At 58.8% G+C, this 20,855-nt stretch overlaps 2 protein-coding genes across 4 annotated transcripts; both read left to right on the top strand.

The window, feature by feature from the left end:
- The first annotated feature begins 109 nt into the window (after positions 1-109).
- Positions 110-9,870, top strand: EML3 (EMAP like 3). 3 transcript variants are annotated; one of them, XM_028516190.2, is made up of 22 exons: positions 112-627; positions 1,483-1,654; positions 1,735-2,001; positions 2,098-2,205; positions 3,249-3,316; positions 3,490-3,613; positions 3,838-4,008; positions 4,200-4,269; positions 4,364-4,474; positions 4,695-4,790; positions 5,115-5,270; positions 5,422-5,563; positions 5,939-6,090; positions 6,380-6,505; positions 6,595-6,726; positions 7,148-7,215; positions 7,754-7,842; positions 7,914-8,011; positions 8,143-8,230; positions 8,845-8,943; positions 9,206-9,336; positions 9,431-9,870. In XM_028516190.2, the coding sequence occupies exons 1-22, from the start codon at positions 606-608 to the stop codon at positions 9,632-9,634; spliced, it is 2,694 nt and encodes an 897-aa protein (XP_028371991.1). In that variant the 5' UTR covers positions 112-605; the 3' UTR covers positions 9,635-9,870. The 3 variants fall into 3 exon arrangements, 2 of the variants coding, with proteins under 2 accessions (XP_028371991.1, XP_035885487.1); XM_036029594.1 differs by having other exon boundaries at positions 1,732-2,001; XR_004904028.1 differs by lacking the exon at positions 9,431-9,870 and having other exon boundaries at positions 110-627; positions 1,732-2,001; positions 7,966-8,011.
- Positions 9,871-9,980: 110 nt separating this feature from the next.
- MTA2 (metastasis associated 1 family member 2) lies at positions 9,981-18,982 on the top strand. The gene is made up of 18 exons (XM_028515287.2): positions 9,981-10,663; positions 11,370-11,437; positions 11,787-11,880; positions 13,792-13,909; positions 14,054-14,117; positions 14,289-14,406; positions 14,718-14,820; positions 15,006-15,105; positions 15,273-15,461; positions 15,565-15,639; positions 15,720-15,778; positions 15,954-16,051; positions 16,173-16,312; positions 16,580-16,808; positions 17,001-17,090; positions 17,568-17,686; positions 17,798-17,946; positions 18,156-18,982. The coding sequence occupies exons 1-18, from the start codon at positions 10,636-10,638 to the stop codon at positions 18,319-18,321; spliced, it is 2,007 nt and encodes a 668-aa protein (XP_028371088.1). The 5' UTR covers positions 9,981-10,635; the 3' UTR covers positions 18,322-18,982.
- The last annotated feature ends 1,873 nt before the right edge of the window (positions 18,983-20,855 follow it).

The raw sequence follows: 20,855 nt of genomic DNA, 5'->3' as shown, positions 1-20,855 counted from the left end.
TTGGCCTTGCCCCTCAGGAAAAGTCCCGCCTCCGGGCCCCTCCCGGAAGAGGGGTGGGGCTGGTCGGCTTAGCCCCCGAGGGGCTAGGGGCTAGGGGGCAGGGAGACCCAAAGGACCCGGCTCCCTAGGGTGTCCCCAGGGAGTCCGGGGGCGGAGATCCCGGAAGGGCCCGGAGGGCGGAGGCCGGACTAGGGCCAGGGGGTCAGCGGGTTGGTCCCGCCCCGTGCTGAGCCGCGGGGCCCGGACAGGGAGGGGTTACCAGGCTGCCCGGCCCCCCCTTGTCCCGCCCCCCCTCCCGCGCTTCCTGGCGGCTCCGCGTCCGGCGCCTGTTTGTGCTGCGGCGCTGGGGCCCGGGACGGCCCCGCCAACCCACCCCCGGGAGCCGAGAGCGGCCCCGGGAGAGTCCGAGGCCCCAGCGGGCCCCGAAGACTGCATCCCCCGCCCCCTCCAGGACCTTTCCCCGAGCCCGACAGCGCCCCCGGGGGGTGGCACGGCACTTTTGCGCGCGTGCCTGGGGTGCTTCCCCTTCCCCTCTCCCTGGCCATGGTCCCCGCGGCTTAGACGCCTCCTCCGCCGCTGCCGCTCGGAGCAAGCCCGGGGGCAGGATGGACGGGGCCGGGGGGCCCGGTGAGTACGGGGCGGGTGTGGGCGGCGTGCCCCTTCCCGGAGCGCCCAGCCGGTGGGTCAGGCGCTGCTAGCGCCTGCCGGCCGTCTAGTGGCGTCCCCGCGTGCTCCACGGACCCAGGGGCTCTGAGCATCCTCCACTGTTCCTCAGGTCGCTCTCCGTAGTTACTTGGGTCCTACTACTGTCATTTCGGACTTAGCCAACCTCGTCCTACCCCCACCCCCACCCCATGTTCCTCAGGGCACCTCGATGTTTCCCTGTCTCCTGTGTTACTCTGGGCCTCTTCTGCTGGTATTTTGGGTCTTTTTACTTTTGACTCCCACGGTTACCTTAGGACCTTCCCTATGGCTCTGTCTCCACTGGTGCTCTTGCCTGTCATTCTAGATTTCTTTTCCTGGTCCCTTGAGTCCCCAGAATGACTGTACTCTTGTGTCCCCCATTCTGTCCCCGTGCTGCCTGCTCAGTTTCTGTGCTTTCCCCTGAGACCCGAGCTTGCTGTGGGGTGGGCCCTGTCGCGTCCCTCACCAGTACTGCGGCTCCCGCGGTGGTTCCCACGTCCCTCGGCAGTGCTCCATATCCCCCCCCCCCGCCCCCCATACTCCATGGTACACCCTGCCTTTGCGGAGGCTGGGACGGCAGCAGGAAAGGAGCTTTGCCAGCCTCTTTGCCTGCCCTGCCAGAAGGAGGCCCTTGATCCTCCACCACTGGTCTCCTCCCCTCTGAGCAAGCCTTCCAGCCTGGGGCTGCTTTCAGGGGGCAGTCCGATCGGACAGATGCAATGTTGGGGGCAGAAAGAATCACCGCGACGCACTCCCCAGGTGGCGGTACCTTCTGAGTGCTCCTTGCCCCTTCCCCAGGTGAGGGCCCTGCTCAGGAGGCCCTGCAGTCCCTGAGCCGGCGGCTTCAGGTGCAGGAGAAGGAGATGGAGCTGGTAAAGGCGGCCCTGGCAGAAGCCCTTCGCCTGCTGCGGCTGCAGGCGCCCCCAACCTCCCTGCAGGACTCTGGCAGGATAGCTCCTCCGAGGGACAGGTTTGCATGTTGTCACACCCTCTCCTCCTCCTTCTCGGAACCTCAAAGGGCATCGGGTTGATTCACTGTCCCCTCGGCAGCCCTGCAGCCCCCCCGGGACTGCCACCCTCGTGCAGCCCCTCCGTGGTGAGCCGAGGCACCCAGACGGAGACAGAGGTGGAGACGGAGCCATCCCCCGGAACCCCTGGCCTGAGCAATGGGCCCCCGGCCCCTCAGGGGAGCAGCGAAGAGCCCAGCGGGACCCAGTCTGAAGGAGGGGGCAGCAGCAGCAGTGGCACTGGCTCCCCTGGGGGCATTGGCTCCCCCAGTATTCTCAGGCTTGTACAGACCCCACAGCGCGCTGACTCGTGAGTGCCCTGTGGCGGAGGCTGGGAGGGGTGGGAGCACCGGGGGCGCGAGTAGGGGCGGTGACCTTCACCTGCTCGCTATGCTCCCCCCATCAGGGTGCGGAGAAATTCCTCCTCGTCCCCCTCCGAGCGGCCTCGACAGAAACTCTCCCGGAAGGCAGCTTCCTCGGCCAACCTGTTATTGCGGTCAGGGAGCACGGAGAGGTGGGCGAGGCTCCCCCGACCTGCCCCACCCCAGGCTCAGGCTCTTGGCTTTCCTCATCCCTCACTCGCTTCCCTCGGTGGGGTGGGGGGACCTCGTTGCCCAACAGGAAGAAAGGAACAAGCACTCCTGGGGCGCCTGCTGTGTACCGGGCACTGGGCTAAATCCTCGACCTCCTCCATCTCATTCAGTCCCACGACATCCTTGGGGGGTAGGTGGTCTCATGCTGTTCATTGTCCAGGTGAGGAAGCAGGCTCAGAGAGGGTAAGTCGTTTGCCTGGGGTCACACAGCTAGAGGCAGGATCTGAACTTAACTCTTCCGGACTTAACTCCCTCGCCCTTTCTACCATCTGGTAATGCACCTCCTGAGATTCCAAGAGGCTTTCTCCAAAGCCTCCGTGATTTCCATGGATGACTGTTCTCAGAGTTTCAGTTGCCCCCTCCTCCAATTTACCAGATTTTACTTTTAGAGAGAAAGGAGAAATCCTAGTGGCTGAGCACAGTTGTTTCAGAGTGCCTAAAGGCCCCAGGACATCTGAGTGCTCATTCTAGTCCTATCCTTGGTCTCTCCTTTATTCTGCGGAGAGGTAGTACCACCCTATAATTATCTGATGACAGTGACGTGTGGAATGCTCACTTTCCCCTGGAGAGATAAGGATTTTTCTTGTTTACCTCCTAGATCTCTGAAAGGCAGGGCTGCTGTGCCTTCCGGGAGTCACTCCCGTCCTGTTTTGTAGACGGGGGAAATGGAAAGGCCCACAGCCCGAGCCCTGGGGGTCTGGGGGAAGGGGCTCCTCCCTGTCACCCCGCACGGCTTTGTGCCTTGTGCTGGGCGCTCAGCCCTTTAGCCCCCCGTCTCCCCATTTCTTAAATGGAGCTGAAAGTCCCCATCTGCTCTAGGGCCCTAAATGCCCAGAATGCCAACTAGAGCCTGCAGAGGTGACCCTGGTCCCTGCAGCAGCGCCGCCCTTCCTGTGCTCTGCCCCTCCACTGTTAGGTCTTGGGACCTGACCCCAGTCCTGATGCCTTTTTCTCTTCCCAACAGCCGTGGGGGGAAAGACCCCCTCTCCAGCCCTGGGGGTCCTGGATCTCGGAGGAGCAATTACAATTTAGGTAAGCGCAGAAGCATCTGGAAGAATTTGGATGAGACAGTTAGGATTTGGGCTAGAGCCCCAGGACCTACTTTGGGGGTACCCGTCAGGCCTGGTGGGTAGAGTTCTGCTCTGGTTTTCCTGGAGGGAGGCTGCAGGGTGGCGGTTGACCCCCCCCCCCCCTTTTCTCTGTAGAAGGCATCTCAGTGAAGATGTTCCTTCGAGGCCGCCCAATTACCATGTACATCCCATCTGGCATCCGCAGCCTTGAGGAGCTGCCCAGCGGCCCACCCCCGGAGACCCTCAGCCTTGACTGGGTGTATCCTGCCCCTCCCAGCCCGTGGGAACCATTTTTCCCATCTTGGGACACCCCTGCCTTCTTCTTTATGGTTTCTTCCTGGGTCTGCAGGGACAGGGAACTCTGAATCCTCCCTCCCTCGCTATCCTCTGCCCATGGCCCTGCCAGCCAGAAGCCCTGTCCTCCTTGCTTCTTCACCCCGCCCTCTCTCTGACCCTTTCCTTGACCGTGGTTCCCCGCTCCAGCTATGGGTACAGGGGTCGTGACTCCCGTTCTAATCTGTTTGTGCTGCGTTCTGGGGAGGTGGTCTACTTTATCGCCTGTGTGGTGGTGCTGTACCGGCCCGGGGGAGGCCCAGGGGGTCCTGGAGGTGGCGGCCAGAGACATTACCGGGGGCACACGGACTGCGTTCGATGGTGAGGGTCCCAGGGACGGGGAGTGGGGAGCTCTAGGCCTGGGGTCGATGGGCTTGGCAGGAAAGGGGGTTGGGCAGGCGTGGAGGAGCCGGAGAGAGAGGAGTTGTCTTGCAGCCCTGCAAGCATAGCGGTGTCCTGGGTGGTCTCGGGCGACCCTCCCCCTTCCTCAGAGTGCCTTCTCCCCTACCTAGCCTGGCCGTTCACCCTGACGGTGTTCGCGTGGCCTCAGGACAGACAGCTGGAGTGGATAAGGATGGGAAGGTAAGGGCAAAACCAAACGCAGGCAGCCAGGATGAAATTCCGCCCAGCTGTCCCTCACACACCCCCCACCCCCCGACCGCTTCTCTCGTTCCAGCCCTTACAGCCTGTGGTTCACGTCTGGGACTCGGAGACGCTGCTGAAGCTGCAGGAGATTGGACTGGGGGCCTTCGAGCGGGGTGTGGGGGCCCTGGCCTTCTCCGTCGTGGTGAGCTGGCCCCAAAGCCTCTAGACCCCCCTTCTCGCACTCCACCAGGAAGCCTCACACTGGCCCTCCTGAACCCCGCCCCGGCCCCTGGCGGTTCTCCTGAGAGAGGGACACGTGTCCACTGCTTCCCTCCCGACCTGTCACGCGTCCCTTGCTTAATGACCATGGGCTCCCGAGCCGCTAGCTGTCACTCAGCCCCCGCAATGCGTGCCGTCTGCAGGACCAGGGCGCTTTTCTGTGCGTGGTGGATGACTCCAACGAGCACATGCTGTCCGTGTGGGACTGCAGTCGGGGCGCGAAGCTGGCTGAGATCAAGGTGAGGAGTGCGGGCGGCCTGCGGGGCGCCGAGGGCTGGGGGCGGGAGCAGTGGGGTGCAGAGAGTCCAGGCTTACCCAGCCTCTCCGAGGCTGTGAAATGGGGACTATGGAAGTTCTGAGCTCACAGGAGATAATGTTAGGCAATTGGGTGACTAATCATGAGTGGCCAGGAGCAGTGCTCTTAGGGGACCGGGGTCTGGAAGGAGGGGCACCCTGGGGTTTCTGGACTTCCGCAGACCAGCTGTCAGGTGCGGGTGAGGAGAGCCGAGTGGAGTGAGGGTGCTCAGGGCTCGGGGTGGCTGAACCCAGTGTCTTCCCTTCAGAGCACGAACGACTCCGTCCTGGCTGTGGGCTTCAGCCCTCGTGACAGCAGCTGCATTGTCACCAGTGGGAAATCCCATGTCCACTTCTGGAACTGGAGCGGTGGAGTGGGGGTTCCTGGGAATGGGGCCCTCACCCGGAAACAGGGTGTCTTTGGGGTGAGTGTGGATGGGGCCAGGGTGGTGGAGGGAGGGCAGAGCGCAGATGGAAATATTGGTCTGAGGACCGCAGACCCTAATGCTGCTCAACTCCCAACCATCCTGGGACTTTTGGTCTTTGCCCTATCTCTTGACCCCTTCTCTCCCCTAGAAATACAAGAAACCCAAGTTTATCCCTTGCTTTGTGTTCCTCCCGGATGGAGACATTCTCACTGGCGACTCAGAGGGGAACATTCTCACCTGGGGGCGGAGCCTGTCAGATTCCAAGACCCCAGGCAGGGGCGGGGCCAAAGGTATGTGGCTGAGGGTGGCGCCTGGGAAGTCTAGTACCCTAGAGGGTCCATGGGAGTTGACAGTTCTCTGTGGGCCCATCTCAAAAGGTAGGGGGTGGCATGGCAGAGAATAAAGGGCTGAGGCTTTGGGGTCTGCCAGACCCTGGGTTCAAATCCCAGTGTTGCCACCAATGGGCCTTTAGGAAGTTACCTCGCTTCTTTGAGTCTCAGTTGTCCAGCCTGTGAACTGGGGAGAATAATAGCCAAGGATCAGAAATGGTCATCAGTGGGCTCCACGGCTGGGACCTATTACTTTAGTGTGACTGTCTTAGACTGCTCCTGTTCCCCACTTCCCTGCACCCCAAGAGCCTGACCTGTGCAGGACTTTGCCCACAGAGACCTATGGGATTGTGGCCCAGGCCCACGCTCATGAAGGTTCCATCTTTGCCCTGTGTCTCCGGCGGGACGGGACTGTGCTGAGCGGTGGCGGGCGGGACCGCCGGCTGGTGCAGTGGGGGCCCGGTTTGGTGGCCCTCCAGGAGGCTGAGGTGAGGGCTGGGCAGGGGTTGAAGCAGGGAGGGGAAAGAGGAATGGCCGGTGGGGCCCTAACTTCCTTCTTTTCTTTTAAAAAATATTTATTTATTCGTAGAGAGAGGGGAGGGAGGGAGGAGGGAGAGAAACATCTCACAAGCCCCCAGCTGGGGACCTGGCCTGCAACCGAGGCATGTGCCCCAACTGTGAATCCAACCAGCGACTTTTCACTGTGTGGGGCGCCTCCCAACCCACCGAGCCACGCCGGTCAGGGCAGGCCCCTGACTTTCTGCTCCCCCTCTGCAGATTCCGGAACACTTTGGGGCTGTGCGGGCCATTGCCGAGGGGCCGGGCTCTGAGCTGCTGGTGGGAACCACGAAGAACGCATTGCTGAGAGGAGATCTGGCCCAGGGCTTCTCCCCTGTGATCCAGGTTGGGGGGCCAAGGGCTCTTGGGAGGAGAGAGAGGGGAGCCGTTGGGGAGGGGCAGAGGTGATGGCGCACGCCTTGGCCTTGCCGCAGGGCCACACGGACGAGCTGTGGGGGCTGTGCACACATCCCTTCCAGAACCGCTTCCTCACCTGCGGCCACGACAGGCAGCTCTGCCTGTGGGATGGGGAGAGCCATGCGCTGGCCTGGAGCATCGACCTCAAGGTAGAGCCCTGAGCCCCTGGATCCCCAGTGCCACAACCACAGTGACTCCTGTGGCCACTGCTACTTCCCCAATATCCCTGTCCCTTCTGCTTCCCAGAAGCAGCCGGTTTGTACTGGTATGGCTACCGAAACGTTCATCCTTCTGTGCTGATGCCTCCAGTACCCCTCGCTCCCTTGATTCAGCCGCTGGTGGTTGATCTCCGACCCAGCTGGGAGCCTCCGTTCTGGTTGTTAAATATTTTGAATATCACCTCCTGTTTGGTCTCTAGCGAAACCGTGCCTGCACCCCAGGTGTACTGCCCCTCTTCCTGTCTCCCCGTTGGGAGGAGGTGGCTTTGACGTTACCAAGATGACAAGGTGTCTGTCTTGGCTCCCTCGCTAGAAAGGCATTTTCTGGAATTCATCTTCTCTCCCCTCCCAGGAGACTGGTCTCTGTGCTGACTTCCACCCCAGTGGGGCAGTTGTGGCCGTAGGACTGAACACAGGCAGGTGAGAGGCAGTCAGGGGGAAGCAGGAGGGAAGGAAGGGTTCCTGGTCGTGGGGTGTGTGCATGTGCGTGCGTGAAGGAGCGTGATTACTGCCTGCTCAGGAGCCCCAACTGCACCTTCCTGTTCCTCTGTGCTTCTCCCTGCAGCCCAGCCTTCCCCTGCTCTCCTGCGGCTGCTGCCGGCACACCCTCCCCCAACCACTCTCCCCACCAAGCCTGGGAGCGCAGGAGGTGGCAGCTCAGGATAGAGAAGCGGCGGAGATGGGAGGGGCAGAGGGGAGGCTAACACAGACAAGTGAAAGGTTTACAGACTTCTTAAGGCCCTTGTAGCCCAGCCCCATACTCCTTTCTCAGGCAGCATCAGAAGCCTCTCAGCTTTTATCTGCCCCTTAGCCCCTTCCCACTTCCCAGCATAAGACTGCAGCGGGGGACCTTTCTGTCTACCCCACAGCTTTTCTGTGGGTGTTCGTCTCTCCAGCTTGTCAACGTGGGGCCCAGGACAGGCATATTCACACCTGCTTTCCGACCCCTCCCTGCCAGGTGGCTGGTTTTGGACACGGAGACCAGAGAGATCGTGTCTGACATCACCGATGGCAATGAACAGCTCTCAGTGGTTCGGTACAGCCCAGGTGGGAGCCGCCCCCACCCTGGCCCCACACCTGTCCCTGGCCCTTCCTTCTCTGAGTGACTGTCTTTGTAGATGGGGTATACCTGGCCATTGGTTCCCATGACAACATGATCTACATCTATAGCGTTTCCAGTGATGGTGCCAAGTCCAGCCGCTTTGGCCGCTGTGTGGTAAGAAAGCTGGGTTGTAGGGTGGGGTGTTGCCACAGCAGATGAGCTTCTCAGGGGGTCCAATGCACTACGGGGGCTTGAGGGATGGGAAATGGGGGCTCTATTTTTAGTCTCTTGACCCTTGCTCCCAGGGTCACTCCAGCTTTATCACTCACCTTGACTGGTCCAAGGATGGGAACTTCATCATGTCCAATTCCGGGGACTATGAGATCCTTTACTGTGAGTGGCAATAGGGTGGGCATGGGGAGAGGGCCATTGGGGTGGGTTCTGTTTGTGGGTGGGGAGGCTCCTGGGTGGGAGGGGATGAAGGAGGATAGGCGGGGAGCTCCGGGAGGAGCTGTCAGGGGAGAGGTGGAGAGGGGTTAGAGTCGGACCTTTACACATAGGAGAAATTTTGTGATTTGGGAAAAAACCACATTCAGTTTCACACCATGTTTCATTCCCCTGAGGATTTGAGCGAGTTGAAAATACACCAAGAAAAGATTGTTTAGGAAAAGTTTCTCAGGGCCGGTGTGGGAGGGATCGTCTTGTCTAGGGAGCAGGAACTGATGAGAAGCTCTTAGCAGAACTTCAGGGGGAACTCAGGAAGCACATTGGGCTGCGTTTTGCCTTGGGCTGAGGGCCACAGTGGTGACCAGATCACACGCCCTGGCTTCAAGTCAGTCTCACCAACCTGGCCTTCCTGGTAGCTTCCCGACGGAGGATAGGGTGAGGGCTGAGCTGAGTGGGCTACCTCTCCCTGGGGGATGTGGCTGCAGGCTGCAAGCTGCATTCCCAGCATCCTCTCCACTCGGCTGGGAGAGGGCTGAGCTGGGTGGGCTTCCTTTCCCCAGGGGACGTGGCTGGAGGCTGCAAGCTGCTGAGGAATCGCTATGAGAGCCGAGACCGGGAATGGGCCACCTACACCTGCGTGCTGGGCTTCCACGTCTATGGTGAGCAGGGGTCCAGGGGTGTGGAATCCTGCAGGGGGATGGGGGGACAAGGTGGAGCCTGCCCTGGGCTTGGAATGCTGGGCGTCAAGAAACCGCAGGTCCAGCCCAGGAAGGCCCCTCGGGCCGGCGGCCCTCCCTGGGAAGGATTGTCTGGAACGTGGCTGGTGGGTGGCCGCGGCTAACAGAGCGCCAGAAACGGTGAAGCTCTGGGTTGTGGGTGGAGGCGGCAGGGAGGCTGGGCTGAGACCAGCCGATGTGTTAGGCGTGTGGCCAGACGGCTCGGATGGCACCGACATCAACTCCCTGTGCCGCTCCCACAACGAGCGTGTGGTGGCCGTGGCCGATGACTTCTGCAAAGTGCACCTCTTCCAGTACCCCTGCGCTCGCGCCAAGGTGAGGCCTCCTGGGACCTGGGGGGTGGGGTGGGGAGGGAGCGTCTGGACCGGGACTCCGCATCCTTCGCAACTCCACCTTCCCCCGAACCTAGGCGCCGAGCCTCGTGTATGGTGGGCATGGTAGCCACGTGACCAGTGTCCGGTTCACCCACGATGACTCGCACCTCATCTCTCTGGGCGGCAAGGACGCCAGCATCTTCCAGTGGCGAGTGCTGGGCGCCGGAGGCTCGGGACTGGCACCTGCCACGCCTTCTCGAACCCCGTCTCTGTCCCCAGCCTCCTCTCTTGACGTCTGACCGCTGCGGGACGGGACCCACCAACCCTGCAGGATGGCCCCGCCTTACTCGACCCCTCAGGACCAAGGCCTGACTTTTCCTTGACTTAGAGACATTCCCGATCGCGCATTTCCCTGGAGGGGGCGAACGGCACCCCTGCACACACTGTATAGACCCGCTGGCTGAGCCGGGCAGCCCCAGCCTGCGCCCTGACTCCCGCTGCCTGCTGAGGGGCAATAAACCAAAAGCAAAGTCGCCTCCCAGTCCTTTTGTGGGGCTCAGCTGGGCGCCTCCGGGGCCTAGTGGGGGTGGGGATGCAGCTAAAGGGGAGCGCGGAAAGGGTTAGGGAGAGTAGGCCAGTCATGCAAATGACAGGCAAATAACCCGGCGAGGCGCACAGGCGCGCGCGTCTTTCGTGGCCGGAGGCGGAGTCGTGGGCGTGGCGAGGAGAGAGTTAAGCCCAACTGGTCTCCCGCCCTCGGAGGAGGGGCGGAGCTGCAACGGAAATAACCGAGCGCGGGGCCGCCGGTGGCCGGAGGGAGCCGAGCCGCGTCCGGAAGTGGCCGATCTGCGGGGTCTCGCTCTCCGACCTGAGCCGAGCGCCGGGCCTTGTTCTCCCGGTCCGCCGAAGGTGTTCCGGAAGGAGGCGAGCCCCAAGGCCGGCAGGGCCCGGCTTCCCCGCTGCCGGCAGAGCCCAACGTCTGGTGGGGGCTCCGCGAGGGCCCGGGACTCGGAAGCTGGCTCCGGGCCGGCGGTAGCCGAGCTCGTCCGGAAGGAGCCGAGCGGACCGGTGCGGGCCTCGGCGTCCCAGGCGTGAGGCGGTAGCGGCGCAGCGGCGACGACAGCGCGGGCCGGGATGAACTGTGACGGCTGAGGCGGCGGAGGTGCCGGCTGCGCGGGGCCCGACCGAGACTTCAGCGAAGCGCCAGCCCCGTCCGGGCTTCGCCTCGAACCGAGCCCTCCCCGACTCCCCGAGTCTCCCGGACCCCTTTGTGCGGCCGGAGGCGGCGGCGGGAACGACCATGGCGGCCAACATGTACCGGGTGGGGGGTGAGTACCGGGCGTAGGGGCTGCAGGGGCCCCGGGAGGGAGAAGTTGGGGGCCGGGACCGGAGAGGCTCGGCCCCCGGCGGCGTGGGTCCCGAGCGCGGACCGGAACCGGAACCCGGAGCACGGGGTGCCAGGGTGCAGGGACGGCGACGCGTCCCGACGCCTCGGCTCCCCGAGAGGCCGGAGACAGCCCCGACGGCACTCTCGGGGCTGCGTCGGGGGTCCCCGCGTCGGGGAGCGGGTCTCGGGAAAGTGGTTCCGAGGGAACTGACAAGCAGGCATGGGGCGCGAAGGGCCCGGGGCGACCGCTTTAACCCCTTGCGGGGGAGCCGCCGGGAGGTTTCCTCTCCCCGGACGTTATTGTACCCCGCGGTTCGCAGAGGTGGGGGCCCTGCGCTAGGGTGAACAATTGCTTGCTTCGCTGAGACTGGGGTGGAACTCCATCGCTGAGTTGGGAACTGTAGGTGAACCCGCTGCTCCTTATTTCGTCCTTAAGGCTCACTTTTGAGTGACATATCTAATTTTAGAACTAGGTGGTCGGGAGTGGGGGGTGCATCCCTTATTTCCTGTTAGTCTCTCTACTTCCACTTCTCAGCGTCCCGTCTACCGGGATCCTTATCTCCTTTCGGCCCTGCCAGGCCTTCTTGCTCTCCTCCTGCCCGGGAACTCCTCTGATCTTCCTGGTTCTTCCCCACCCTCTCCTGCAGATTACGTCTATTTTGAGAACTCCTCCAGCAATCCTTACCTGGTTAGACGGATTGAGGAGCTTAACAAGGTGAGTGGAGCAGAGTCCCCCCCCCCCCCTTCCCGGAAGCGGTCTTTCTCCTGAGGTCTCTAGCTTAAGGTGGGAGAGCCAGAGGACTCTATCCTAAGTACCCATTCATATTCATTCATTCATTTTGTCGTTGCTTTCAGGAAAGGCTATTGAGAGCTTAGCGGAGCTTGACTATACTATCTCTTGGGGGCCACGGGAAGGGATTTGGAAGTGTGTCCTTAAATGTGTCTCATACTCATCATTTCTTGGCGTTTTCTACACCCCTGAGAAACTTACTGACTGTTGTTAGCCTCTGTGCATTTCTGCTTTCCAGTGACCAATTTTCACGGCCCTTTCCCCCCACTCTTAGACTGCAAATGGAAACGTGGAGGCAAAGGTGGTGTGCCTTTTCCGGCGAAGGGACATTTCTAGTAGCCTCAACAGCTTGGCTGACAGTAATGCCAGTGAGTGACTCTGTGCCTTCACCGCCCCCCCCCCCCTCCCCCGGCCCCCTTCCCCCTTTCCCCTTGGTCTAAGGCCTGGGCATGTCCCTGCAGGTGTTTCCCCGGGTAGCATGCCCAAGGCACAGGTGGGAGTCTGGGGGTGGGAAGTGCCTGGTCTGTGGAGGGAAGCCTGTTTTTACACGCTGGGGTTGGAGGCAGGGTGGCGGCGAGACCGTGATGAGGGGAGCCAGGGCACGGCTAGTGTGTGAGTGGGCACGTGTGAGCGATGTGTGTCGGAGAGATGGTGGCATTTAAATGGGGGATGAGGGGCTTCAGAGAAGCAGGGCCCTTGCGGGGGGGGGCAGCTTTGGGTAAGCGGGGCCGATGGCTGGTGACTGAGGCAAGGTGCAGAGGAAGAGACTGTGCTTAGAAGCCTGCGTAGCAGGGAGGCAGGCTTGGTTTGTGGTCATGAGGTGGGGACACTTTGGAAGGACAGCATAGGAAGCGAGGAAAGCTTTCTTGCACTTTTTTCTTTCATCTCTTGTTTTCCCCTCCACTCCATTTTACCTCTTTTCCTTTTGCCCTATATTCGTTCCCTTTATGCTTTCATCTCTTTTTTTTTTAAAAGATTTTATTTATTTATTTTTAGAGAGGGAAGGGACGGAGATAGAGAGAGAAACATCAATGTGCAGTTGCTGCGGGTCATGGCCTGCAACCCAGGCATGTACCCTGGCTGGGAATCGAACCTGTGACACTTGCTTTCATCTTTCAAAAAAATATATCTCCTGTTTGATTCCCAGTCAGGGCACATGCCTGGGTTGCAGGCCAGGTTCCCAGTAGGGGGTGTGCTAGAGGCAACCACACATTGATGTTTCGCTCCTTCTCTTTCTCCCTCCCTTCCTCACCTCTCTAAAATAAATAAAAACTTTAAATATATATATATATATCTCCCCTTTAATTTTCTTCAGTTTCTTTTTCCTTTCCTGCTTTGGTTTTCTTTCTCTTCCTCTTGTTCCTCCTCCCTAAATTATTCTGCTTGCTTCAAGCTGCTTTGGGCATGAAGGGGTTACCGAGAAGCTGGGCCTAACGAGTTCTCTGGCCCTCTGGGGTTTCCAGCTCCATCTGGCAGGGGCTGACCTTGGCCTTGTCCAATCAGAAGGGGGGTGGGGGGTGTGGTCCCCCTTCCCTTTGCACAGGGTTTCCGGAGCACACAGGCGGGGGTGGGGCCTGTTGCACTCCCCCTTCTCCCGGTGGTTGGGAACAATGCACCAATGAGCCTGGGCCTGTGGCTCTTCTGCCCCCTCCCACTTTGGTTGGCGCCCAGCCAGGTTAACCCTTTCCACCAAGGTTTCAGGGCAAGTTACAGCTCCTTGGGGAGGAGGTGTTGGCAGGGGTTGAGAGATGCTGTCCTGGAAAGCCCCACAAACCAACTTAGCTACCGTAAGCAGAAAGTGAGGGATAGTTAGGGTTGCGTGTGATGTTTAAGAGCAGAGCCTCCTGAACTCTGAAAAGAGGAAGTGTGGAACGTAACCTTGTGCGATGCTTTTTCATCTTACTCAGTTTCTGGACCTGAGGCTGGTTTAGCGAGAAAGAGACAAGTGTGATATTCTTGCAGGGCCTGAGGTGCGCAGATCTGGGCTTTATGAACGGCGTCTGAGCATTGGCCACCTGGGTGTGGGATGTGTTTCTGCGGCATCCTTTGTACTCTGAGCAGCGTTTTCCTAAGAGCATTAGTGAGGGAGGGTTAGGAACATCTCTGATGGGGGAGAGGGCTAAGCAGGAGAGCTGGCAGGGTGAGGGTATGGAAGGCAAGTGCCTGGGGAGTGTGAGAAAAACAGCTGAGACAGGGAATGTTTTCCCCGGGCCAGACTGTCCAAGTGGCTTCTTTCTGGGTTGCTTTCTGACTTGGTTTCTTCCTCCTTAATCTCCCAGGGGAGTTTGAGGAGGAATCAAAGCAGCCCGGGGTGTCGGAGCAGCAGCGACATCAACTGAAACACCGAGAGCTTTTCCTTTCTCGGCAGTTCGAGTCATTACCAGCCACCCACATACGGTATGGGACAGGCAGGACCACTGGGGGGCACTTGCTTAGAAGATGGAGAGGAGGGAGGGGTGGTGTATGTGGGGGGCGGGGAGGGTGCTGCTGTGGAGAAGGAATGAGGAGCTCACCCAGAGTCTTCTGACCTCTCTCCTATAGGGGAAAATGCAGTGTGACCCTCTTGAATGAGACAGATATCTTGAGCCAGTACCTGGAAAAGGAGGTGAGAAGGAGGTGTTGGGAGAAGAGGGAGGGGAGTGGGTATTGCCCCAAGAGGCGAGAGGAACAGGCAGACCAGGTACAGTTGGCAGACCGCCTGTCTGGGGGGTTCTCGGACACGGCCCCTGCCGGTGAGGACTGCGGCCCTGCTCACCTTCTCTCTCCCCGCCTGCAGGACTGCTTTTTTTACTCGCTGGTCTTTGACCCTGTGCAGAAGACCCTTCTGGCTGATCAGGGTGAAATCCGAGTTGGGTGCAAATACCAAGCTGAAATCCCAGATCGCCTGGCAGAGGGTAAGCAGCAGGACAGACTGCACAGCTACTGGGTTATCTAACATCAGAGTCCCTGTGAATCGAGTGCCTTGGGGTTGTACCGTGCCCAGTCTGCATGGCTCTGTGCTGTGACCCTGACAGAATGTGATCTCAGGAACCTGGGTGGTGGGGGGGCAGCAGTGGGCACAGTTGGGAAGAGAAGTCTGAGACTGGAGGTGGCTGGCAGAATCCAGTCAGGAGACAAGGAGGAGCGAGGAGCTGTTGTGAGCATCAGCATACCGACTGTTCTCCCTCCCCTGTCCCTGATGATGATGCCCTTGCCCATTCCCCAGGAGAATCTGACAACCGGAACCAACAGAAGATGGAGATGAAGGTCTGGGACCCAGACAACCCGCTCACGGACCGGCAGATTGATCAGTTCCTCGTGGTGGCCCGGTGAGGGGTGGGTGGATGGGGAAGGTGGGCTGAGGGAGGTGTGGATCTAGTTCTGAGTCCCATTCTAAGAGATGGACGTCGTTATGGTTTTGGCATGGGCGTCGTCCTTTTTTCTCATCTGGCTTAGTTCCTCTGCCCACTTGTGCTTTCTTCTTTCCCTCCTGACTTCTCAACTTCTCTCTTAGGGCGGTGGGGACCTTCGCAAGAGCCCTAGACTGCAGCAGCTCCATTCGGCAGCCAAGCCTGCACATGAGTGCAGCCGCTGCCTCTCGAGATATCACCCTGGTGAGCAGGAGTTGGTGGGTGGTCGGGTGGGCTGGGCCTTGTGGGGAGCTACAGAGCCCAGGGACAGGAGAGGGGGTGCCTCTGAGCTAGTGGGTTCATTTAAAGAGCAGCAGGAGAGCATGCCGAGGGGTCCAGGTCATGAGCTTTGTTTCCTGCTTTTCTTGTAGTTTCATGCAATGGATACATTGCAAAGGAACGGCTATGACCTGGCGAAGGCCATGTCGACCCTGGTGCCCCAGGGGGGGCCCGTGCTCTGCCGCGATGAGATGGAAGAATGGTCCGCCTCAGAGGCCATGCTATTTGAGGAGGCCCTGGAGAAGTACGGGAAGGATTTCAACGATATCCGCCAGGATTTTGTAAGTGGATGGAGCTTGGAGGGGTGGGGGAAGAGATGGCAGGTAAGGGGCCAGGACCTGCAGCCAGATGCGAGCTCACCCTTGTTCCCTCTGCCCTCCTTAGCTGCCCTGGAAGTCACTCGCCAGCATAGTCCAGTTTTATTACATGTGGAAAACCACAGACCGCTATATTCAGCAGGTACGGTCCGGGCTGGGGAGGCTGGGCCAGCGGCCTCCTGCCGAGATGCTCTGATCCCTCTCTTTGTCTCCTTCCTGCAGAAGAGATTGAAGGCTGCTGAAGCGGACAGCAAACTGAAGCAGGTCTACATCCCCACCTAGTGAGTGTGATGGGACAGGGAGCCTTATCGTGCTGCCCTTTTCTTTCCCCAGCCTGTGCTTTTGTCAGTAAAGAAGGCTGGGCGGGAGACAGGGCCAGATTATTATAGAGACGAGGTGGATATAGATTCTTTTCCTTGAATCCTTTTCTTTTCTACTCCTCCCCGCCCCTGTTAGCACGAAGCCAAACCCTAACCAGATCATCTCCGTGGGCTCAAAACCTGGCATGAACGGGGCCGGGTTCCAGAAGGGCCTGACCTGCGAGAGCTGCCACAGTGAGTTCCGGGGGAGGACAGGATGCTGAGGGGGCGGGAGATCTGCTCCGACCCAGGAACCTGAGGGGGTCGTGTGGCACTTGTCCCCCCTGACCTCCGCCTCCTGTCTGTGCTCCCACAGCCACACAGTCTGCTCAGTGGTATGCTTGGGGCCCGCCCAACATGCAGTGCCGCCTCTGTGCTTCCTGTTGGATCTACTGGAAGAAGTATGGGGGACTGAAGACCCCGACCCAGCTTGAGGGGGCTGCTCGGGGCACCACAGTAAGGACCAGTGGGGGACAGGGAGAGGGGGAGAGCAGTAGGCACACTGACGCGAACTGAGGTGAAGGCCAGAGCACCCAGCTCCGTGTACAGTAATGGTGTGACGTGCGTGGGAGGGCCGGGGTTGAGGGGGGGTGGTTTAGGAGCCAGGTAGGTCGGGAGAGCAGTAGACATCAGTCGGGAATAAATTGCCCTCTTCAGAGAATGGAAGGAAAATGGGAGTCTCAGTGTCTGTCTGTGTTTTCCCTTTTTTCTGTGTCCTTCCAGGAGCCACACTCGAGGGGTCATTTGTCCAGACCTGAAGCCCAAAGTCTCTCTCCCTATACAACCAGCGCCAACCGGGCCAAGCTGCTGGCTAAGAACAGGCAAACATTCCTGCTCCAGACCACGAAGCTGACCCGTCTTGCCAGGCGCATGTGCAGGGACCTGTTACAGCCGAGGAGGGCTGCCCGACGACCCTATGCCCCTATCAATGCCAACGCCATCAAGGCGGAGTGTAAGGACAGGAGTGCCGGGGCGAGTGGTGGGTTTACGGTTGCCCTGGCCGGAGAGGAGTGTTTCTCTGGGTGTCTGGTGGCAGCGGGGGGAGTTGGCCACAGGGATTTGTGAAGAAACTAGACGTAGTTGCTGGTCCTACAAGAGGCCTGCACAGGCAAGCCCTTTCCCAAGCTTTCGCCTTGTTCTCCAGGCTCCATCAGACTTCCTAAGGCCGCCAAGACTCCACTGAAGATTCACCCCCTGGTGCGGCTGCCCCTGGCAACTATCGTCAAAGATCTGGGTATGGGATGGGGAAGCAGCTGCGGATACAGGGTGGGTGTGGGGTGGGGAGCCGGTTCGGGTGGTGGCAGGCTTTCCGTCCTTTTACTGTCGAAACCTTTTCTCCCCTTGCTTTCTTCTTTCCAATTCAGCCCTTGGAGATTCAGTCTGGCACACTGTCCCCTTGTAGGTGGACAATGTCTTCTCATGAGCTATCCGGCATGACCATACTGATTTGACAAGATCACACTCCTGTGTGATTTTTGAAATACTGGTTAAGTTTTGGGGGAGTCTAAGGCTATATGGTTTTTTTTTGCAGTGTATATGGGGGTTGGTGCCCCTAACCCCCACATTGTTCAAGGGTCAACTCTACTGGTAATGGCTTGTCAGACCTGTCCCCCATCACTACTCTTAGGGATGCCGTGGGAAACTGCGTAGAGAAAAGAACATACAAAAGTTCTTTAAGTTCTCTTTTCTTTTTTTTTTTTTTACCTGGCAGTGGCCCAGGCACCTCTGAAACCAAAAACACCTCGGGGTACCAAGACACCAATCAACAGAAACCAGCTGACCCAGAACCGGGGGCTGGGGAGCATTATGGTGAAACGGGCCTATGAGACTGTGAGTTGACAAACTGGAGTGGGCCCCGCTGAGTTGGGTGGGCTTTGCTGGCTGATGAGAGTCTGAGAGAGTCCCCTCCCCCTCTCGTTGTGTTGCCCCACCCTTTTCCAGATGGCGGGGGCAGGGGTCCCCTTCTCTGCCAATGGAAGACCTTTGGCCTCAGGGATTCGCTCAAGCTCACAGCCAGCAGCCAAGCGTCAGAAACTAAACCCAGCTGATGCCCCCAATCCTGTGGTGTTCGTGGCCACAAAAGACACCAGGTAGGGAGCCCACCCTGGGAGGTGCTGAAAGGTTGGCAGTCTGGGTTGGCAGGTAAGGGAAATAGTGTCTGAGCAAGACCACCTCCAGGAAGACTGGGTGCAGAGTGGGGGTGCCAGAAAACAGCGCGTCAGGCGGATTGCAGTGTGGTCTGTGGGGTTTCAACTCGAGGGTCTCAGCCTCCTTGATCCTCCTCTTCTCTTCCTGGCAGGGCCCTGCGGAAGGCTCTGACCCACCTGGAAATGCGGCGAGCTGCCCGCAGGCCCAACTTGCCCCTGAAAGTGAAGCCACCTCTGATTGCAGTGAGGCCCCCAGTCTCGCTGCCTGCACCCTCGCACCCTGCCAGCACCAACGAGCCCATTGTCCTGGAGGACTGAGCATCTGTGGGCAAGGGAGGTGGGCTGAAAGCTGGAGGGTGGGTGCCCGGGTCACCCGAGTTCCCTGCCCTCTGGTGTCCAAGGGAGTGAGGAGCGAGGGTGGCAGGGCGCAAGTGTGTCCTCGGAGGGGTTGCCCTCTGGTGTTACCGCTTCAAGGCTTGTCCCTTCCCTGTCCTCTCCACGCCTGGTGACGGAAGGCTGCCTGCAGGGACCTGGCCCGTTGTGGAGACCTAGCCTGTTTTGGGGGGTAGGACCCACAGTTGTCGTGGACAGTTTTAGGGGGAGGGTTTTTTAATTTTTTAAAAATTTTGCCTCCCTTTGTGAAAGGGGATGGGGGAGGGGAAGATACCAGGTGGCAGCACCTGGTTGGGGGCGGGGGACGTGCACTGCCATGACTGCCATGTCTGTCTGGTTTTTGTTTTTTGTTTTTCCTAATTGGGGGTTTCTCTTCCTGTCCGGTGTCCGGACTTTCCTAAATAGTTTGAGGCCCCTCAGCTGGCATCCATGTCAGCCCACGCTCACTCTTCCCTTCCCTTCCCCGGTCCCCTTCGCCTTTTGTACGCCAATTCTCAGAAATAAAGATCTTTTGTCCATTTTTTAAACCTTGGATTCTGTAATTGGTTCTTATAGTAACAAATAAAAAGCTGTTTTCTTCAGCTTCTCCTGGCTCAGCTGTTCTCTGCCATGGGCGTGTGTGGTGGGGGGAGTATCTTTAATGAGGAAAATAAAAGGAAAAAAGAACAATTAAAAAAAAAAAAAAAGCTCAGCTGGGACTTGCCCTGGGAACAGCTTTAGGAGATACGCAGCCTGGACAGGTGGCCTGCTCCAGCCAGCTTTCTCGTGGCACCCAGACTGCTCCCCAGCTCTTTGTGTTGCTGGAGCTCCATTGTGACAGATTTATTCAAAGCAGCTGAGTTGAGTGGGTTTTCTGGATGGGACTCCTCCATAGGAGAAGCGTGTGTTCTTTCCCAACTCAACACCCCGCTCCCTTTTACGTTTGGAATTCTGGGAGTTGCTAGAGGCCAGGGCAAGACATAGCCCACCTTGGAGAGGGTCTTACCACCTACCTCTGGTATATTTGCACAGAATGCTGCTTTATGGGTCCCCGAGGCTAGCCTCGGCAACTGTGTTAATATCAGGGTCCATTCTATTGCTGTTTCTGTCTTTTTAGGTTTGAGAGGCAGACACCTGAGGTAGGCCCAATGGAAGCACGTGTCAGCCGATGGCTGGTGCCAATTCAATGCCAATAGGAGCCCCCAATTTAACTGGCCCAGCCCCTCTGTAACTACACAGCTCTGTGCTGCTGCTGCTGTCTTCCACAACATCAACAGCCGAGCTCTGCCAGGCAAACCCACCTTTCAGAGTGCACTCAGGGCCACAGAGGAGCTGACTTACATGGATGGAAGTCCTTGCTCCTGTTCCTGATTGGTCTGTCCTCATTGCAAATGAGGACTCCAAATCTTTGCAGTTTGATTGGTCCAAAAGATGTTGTCCTGATTGGGCAGGAACTCTTTATAAGGGCTGCCTCAGATGGCAGAAACACGGTGCAGGCAGGTCTGTGCAGGGTTCTTGTAAAGTGCAGTTTACATGAGAAATCCCTCTAAAAATGGCTGTTAGGCTTTTTGAAAATTTGAGCCCACTTAGCCACCAGGAGCCCTTTTTAGTAGGCATCTTCTTTCTCAGGGTCTACACATCTCAGGAGATCAAGAAGTCTATTAGGTGCTCCCTGGGCTTTCTTTTAAAGACAGGGAACAGCCTCAGCAGTTGTGACTTGCTCAAGGTTTCAGACCTTGAGAAGTCTGCCTCAGGTCCAGCGCTCTTTCCACCGTCCACAGCTGTGAGCGGATAACTGCAGCAAGAGCTGCATAGCTCATATGACAATCCGCTATCTCAAGGTCCCTGCCCTTAGGGCCTCCCCAGGTCCCGTACTCTCTTTGTCCTGAGCTTACATTTGTAGTGTCAGGATAAACTAACCACTATACTAGTCTGGAGGAAAGCAATGTTTTCCCCTCCAGTGTCTTTTACTCAGTTGCTACCATACTAGGGTCTGTTGCATGCCTTGAAGTGGGCTGGTGGCTCTGGCCCTTCGTGAGTGCAGCCCACTATCGGGGAAAGAAAGCTGGAATCATCCGACTGCAGCGTTCTGGCTGTGGCCCCTTGAAGTCCAGAAGGTGACGATGGGTTGGGCAGAGCTCTCCAGCCAGGGCTAGGGGTACATGGAGGGCAGAGAAAGAGAGAGTAATAACAGCACTGCGGTTGGGAGTCCAGGGACAGCCCTGGGCTTCGTGGAGGCTGCCCATCCTTTGGCTTATTTCCCCAGATAAATATGGGGTTGAGGATACAGCCGCGCGGGTCTCTCTCTACTGCCCTTTAAAGCACTGCATAACCCGCCCAGGACCACCAGCAAGGAAACAGCTGGCTGTCAACCCCGCGCCAGTCAGTGTCTGTTGTTATGAATATTCACGATTCTTTGGGCCAATCAGCACCCGAACAGCTCAGAGCACACCAATCGGCTTACCGCATGCAGATAAGAC

The sequence above is a fragment of the Phyllostomus discolor genome, chromosome 6 (genome assembly GCF_004126475.2).
Source record: "Phyllostomus discolor isolate MPI-MPIP mPhyDis1 chromosome 6, mPhyDis1.pri.v3, whole genome shotgun sequence".
Taxonomy (NCBI): domain Eukaryota; kingdom Metazoa; phylum Chordata; class Mammalia; order Chiroptera; family Phyllostomidae; genus Phyllostomus; species Phyllostomus discolor.
Note: the sequence above shows the minus strand (reverse complement) of the source record. Positions and strands in the feature narration are given on the sequence as shown.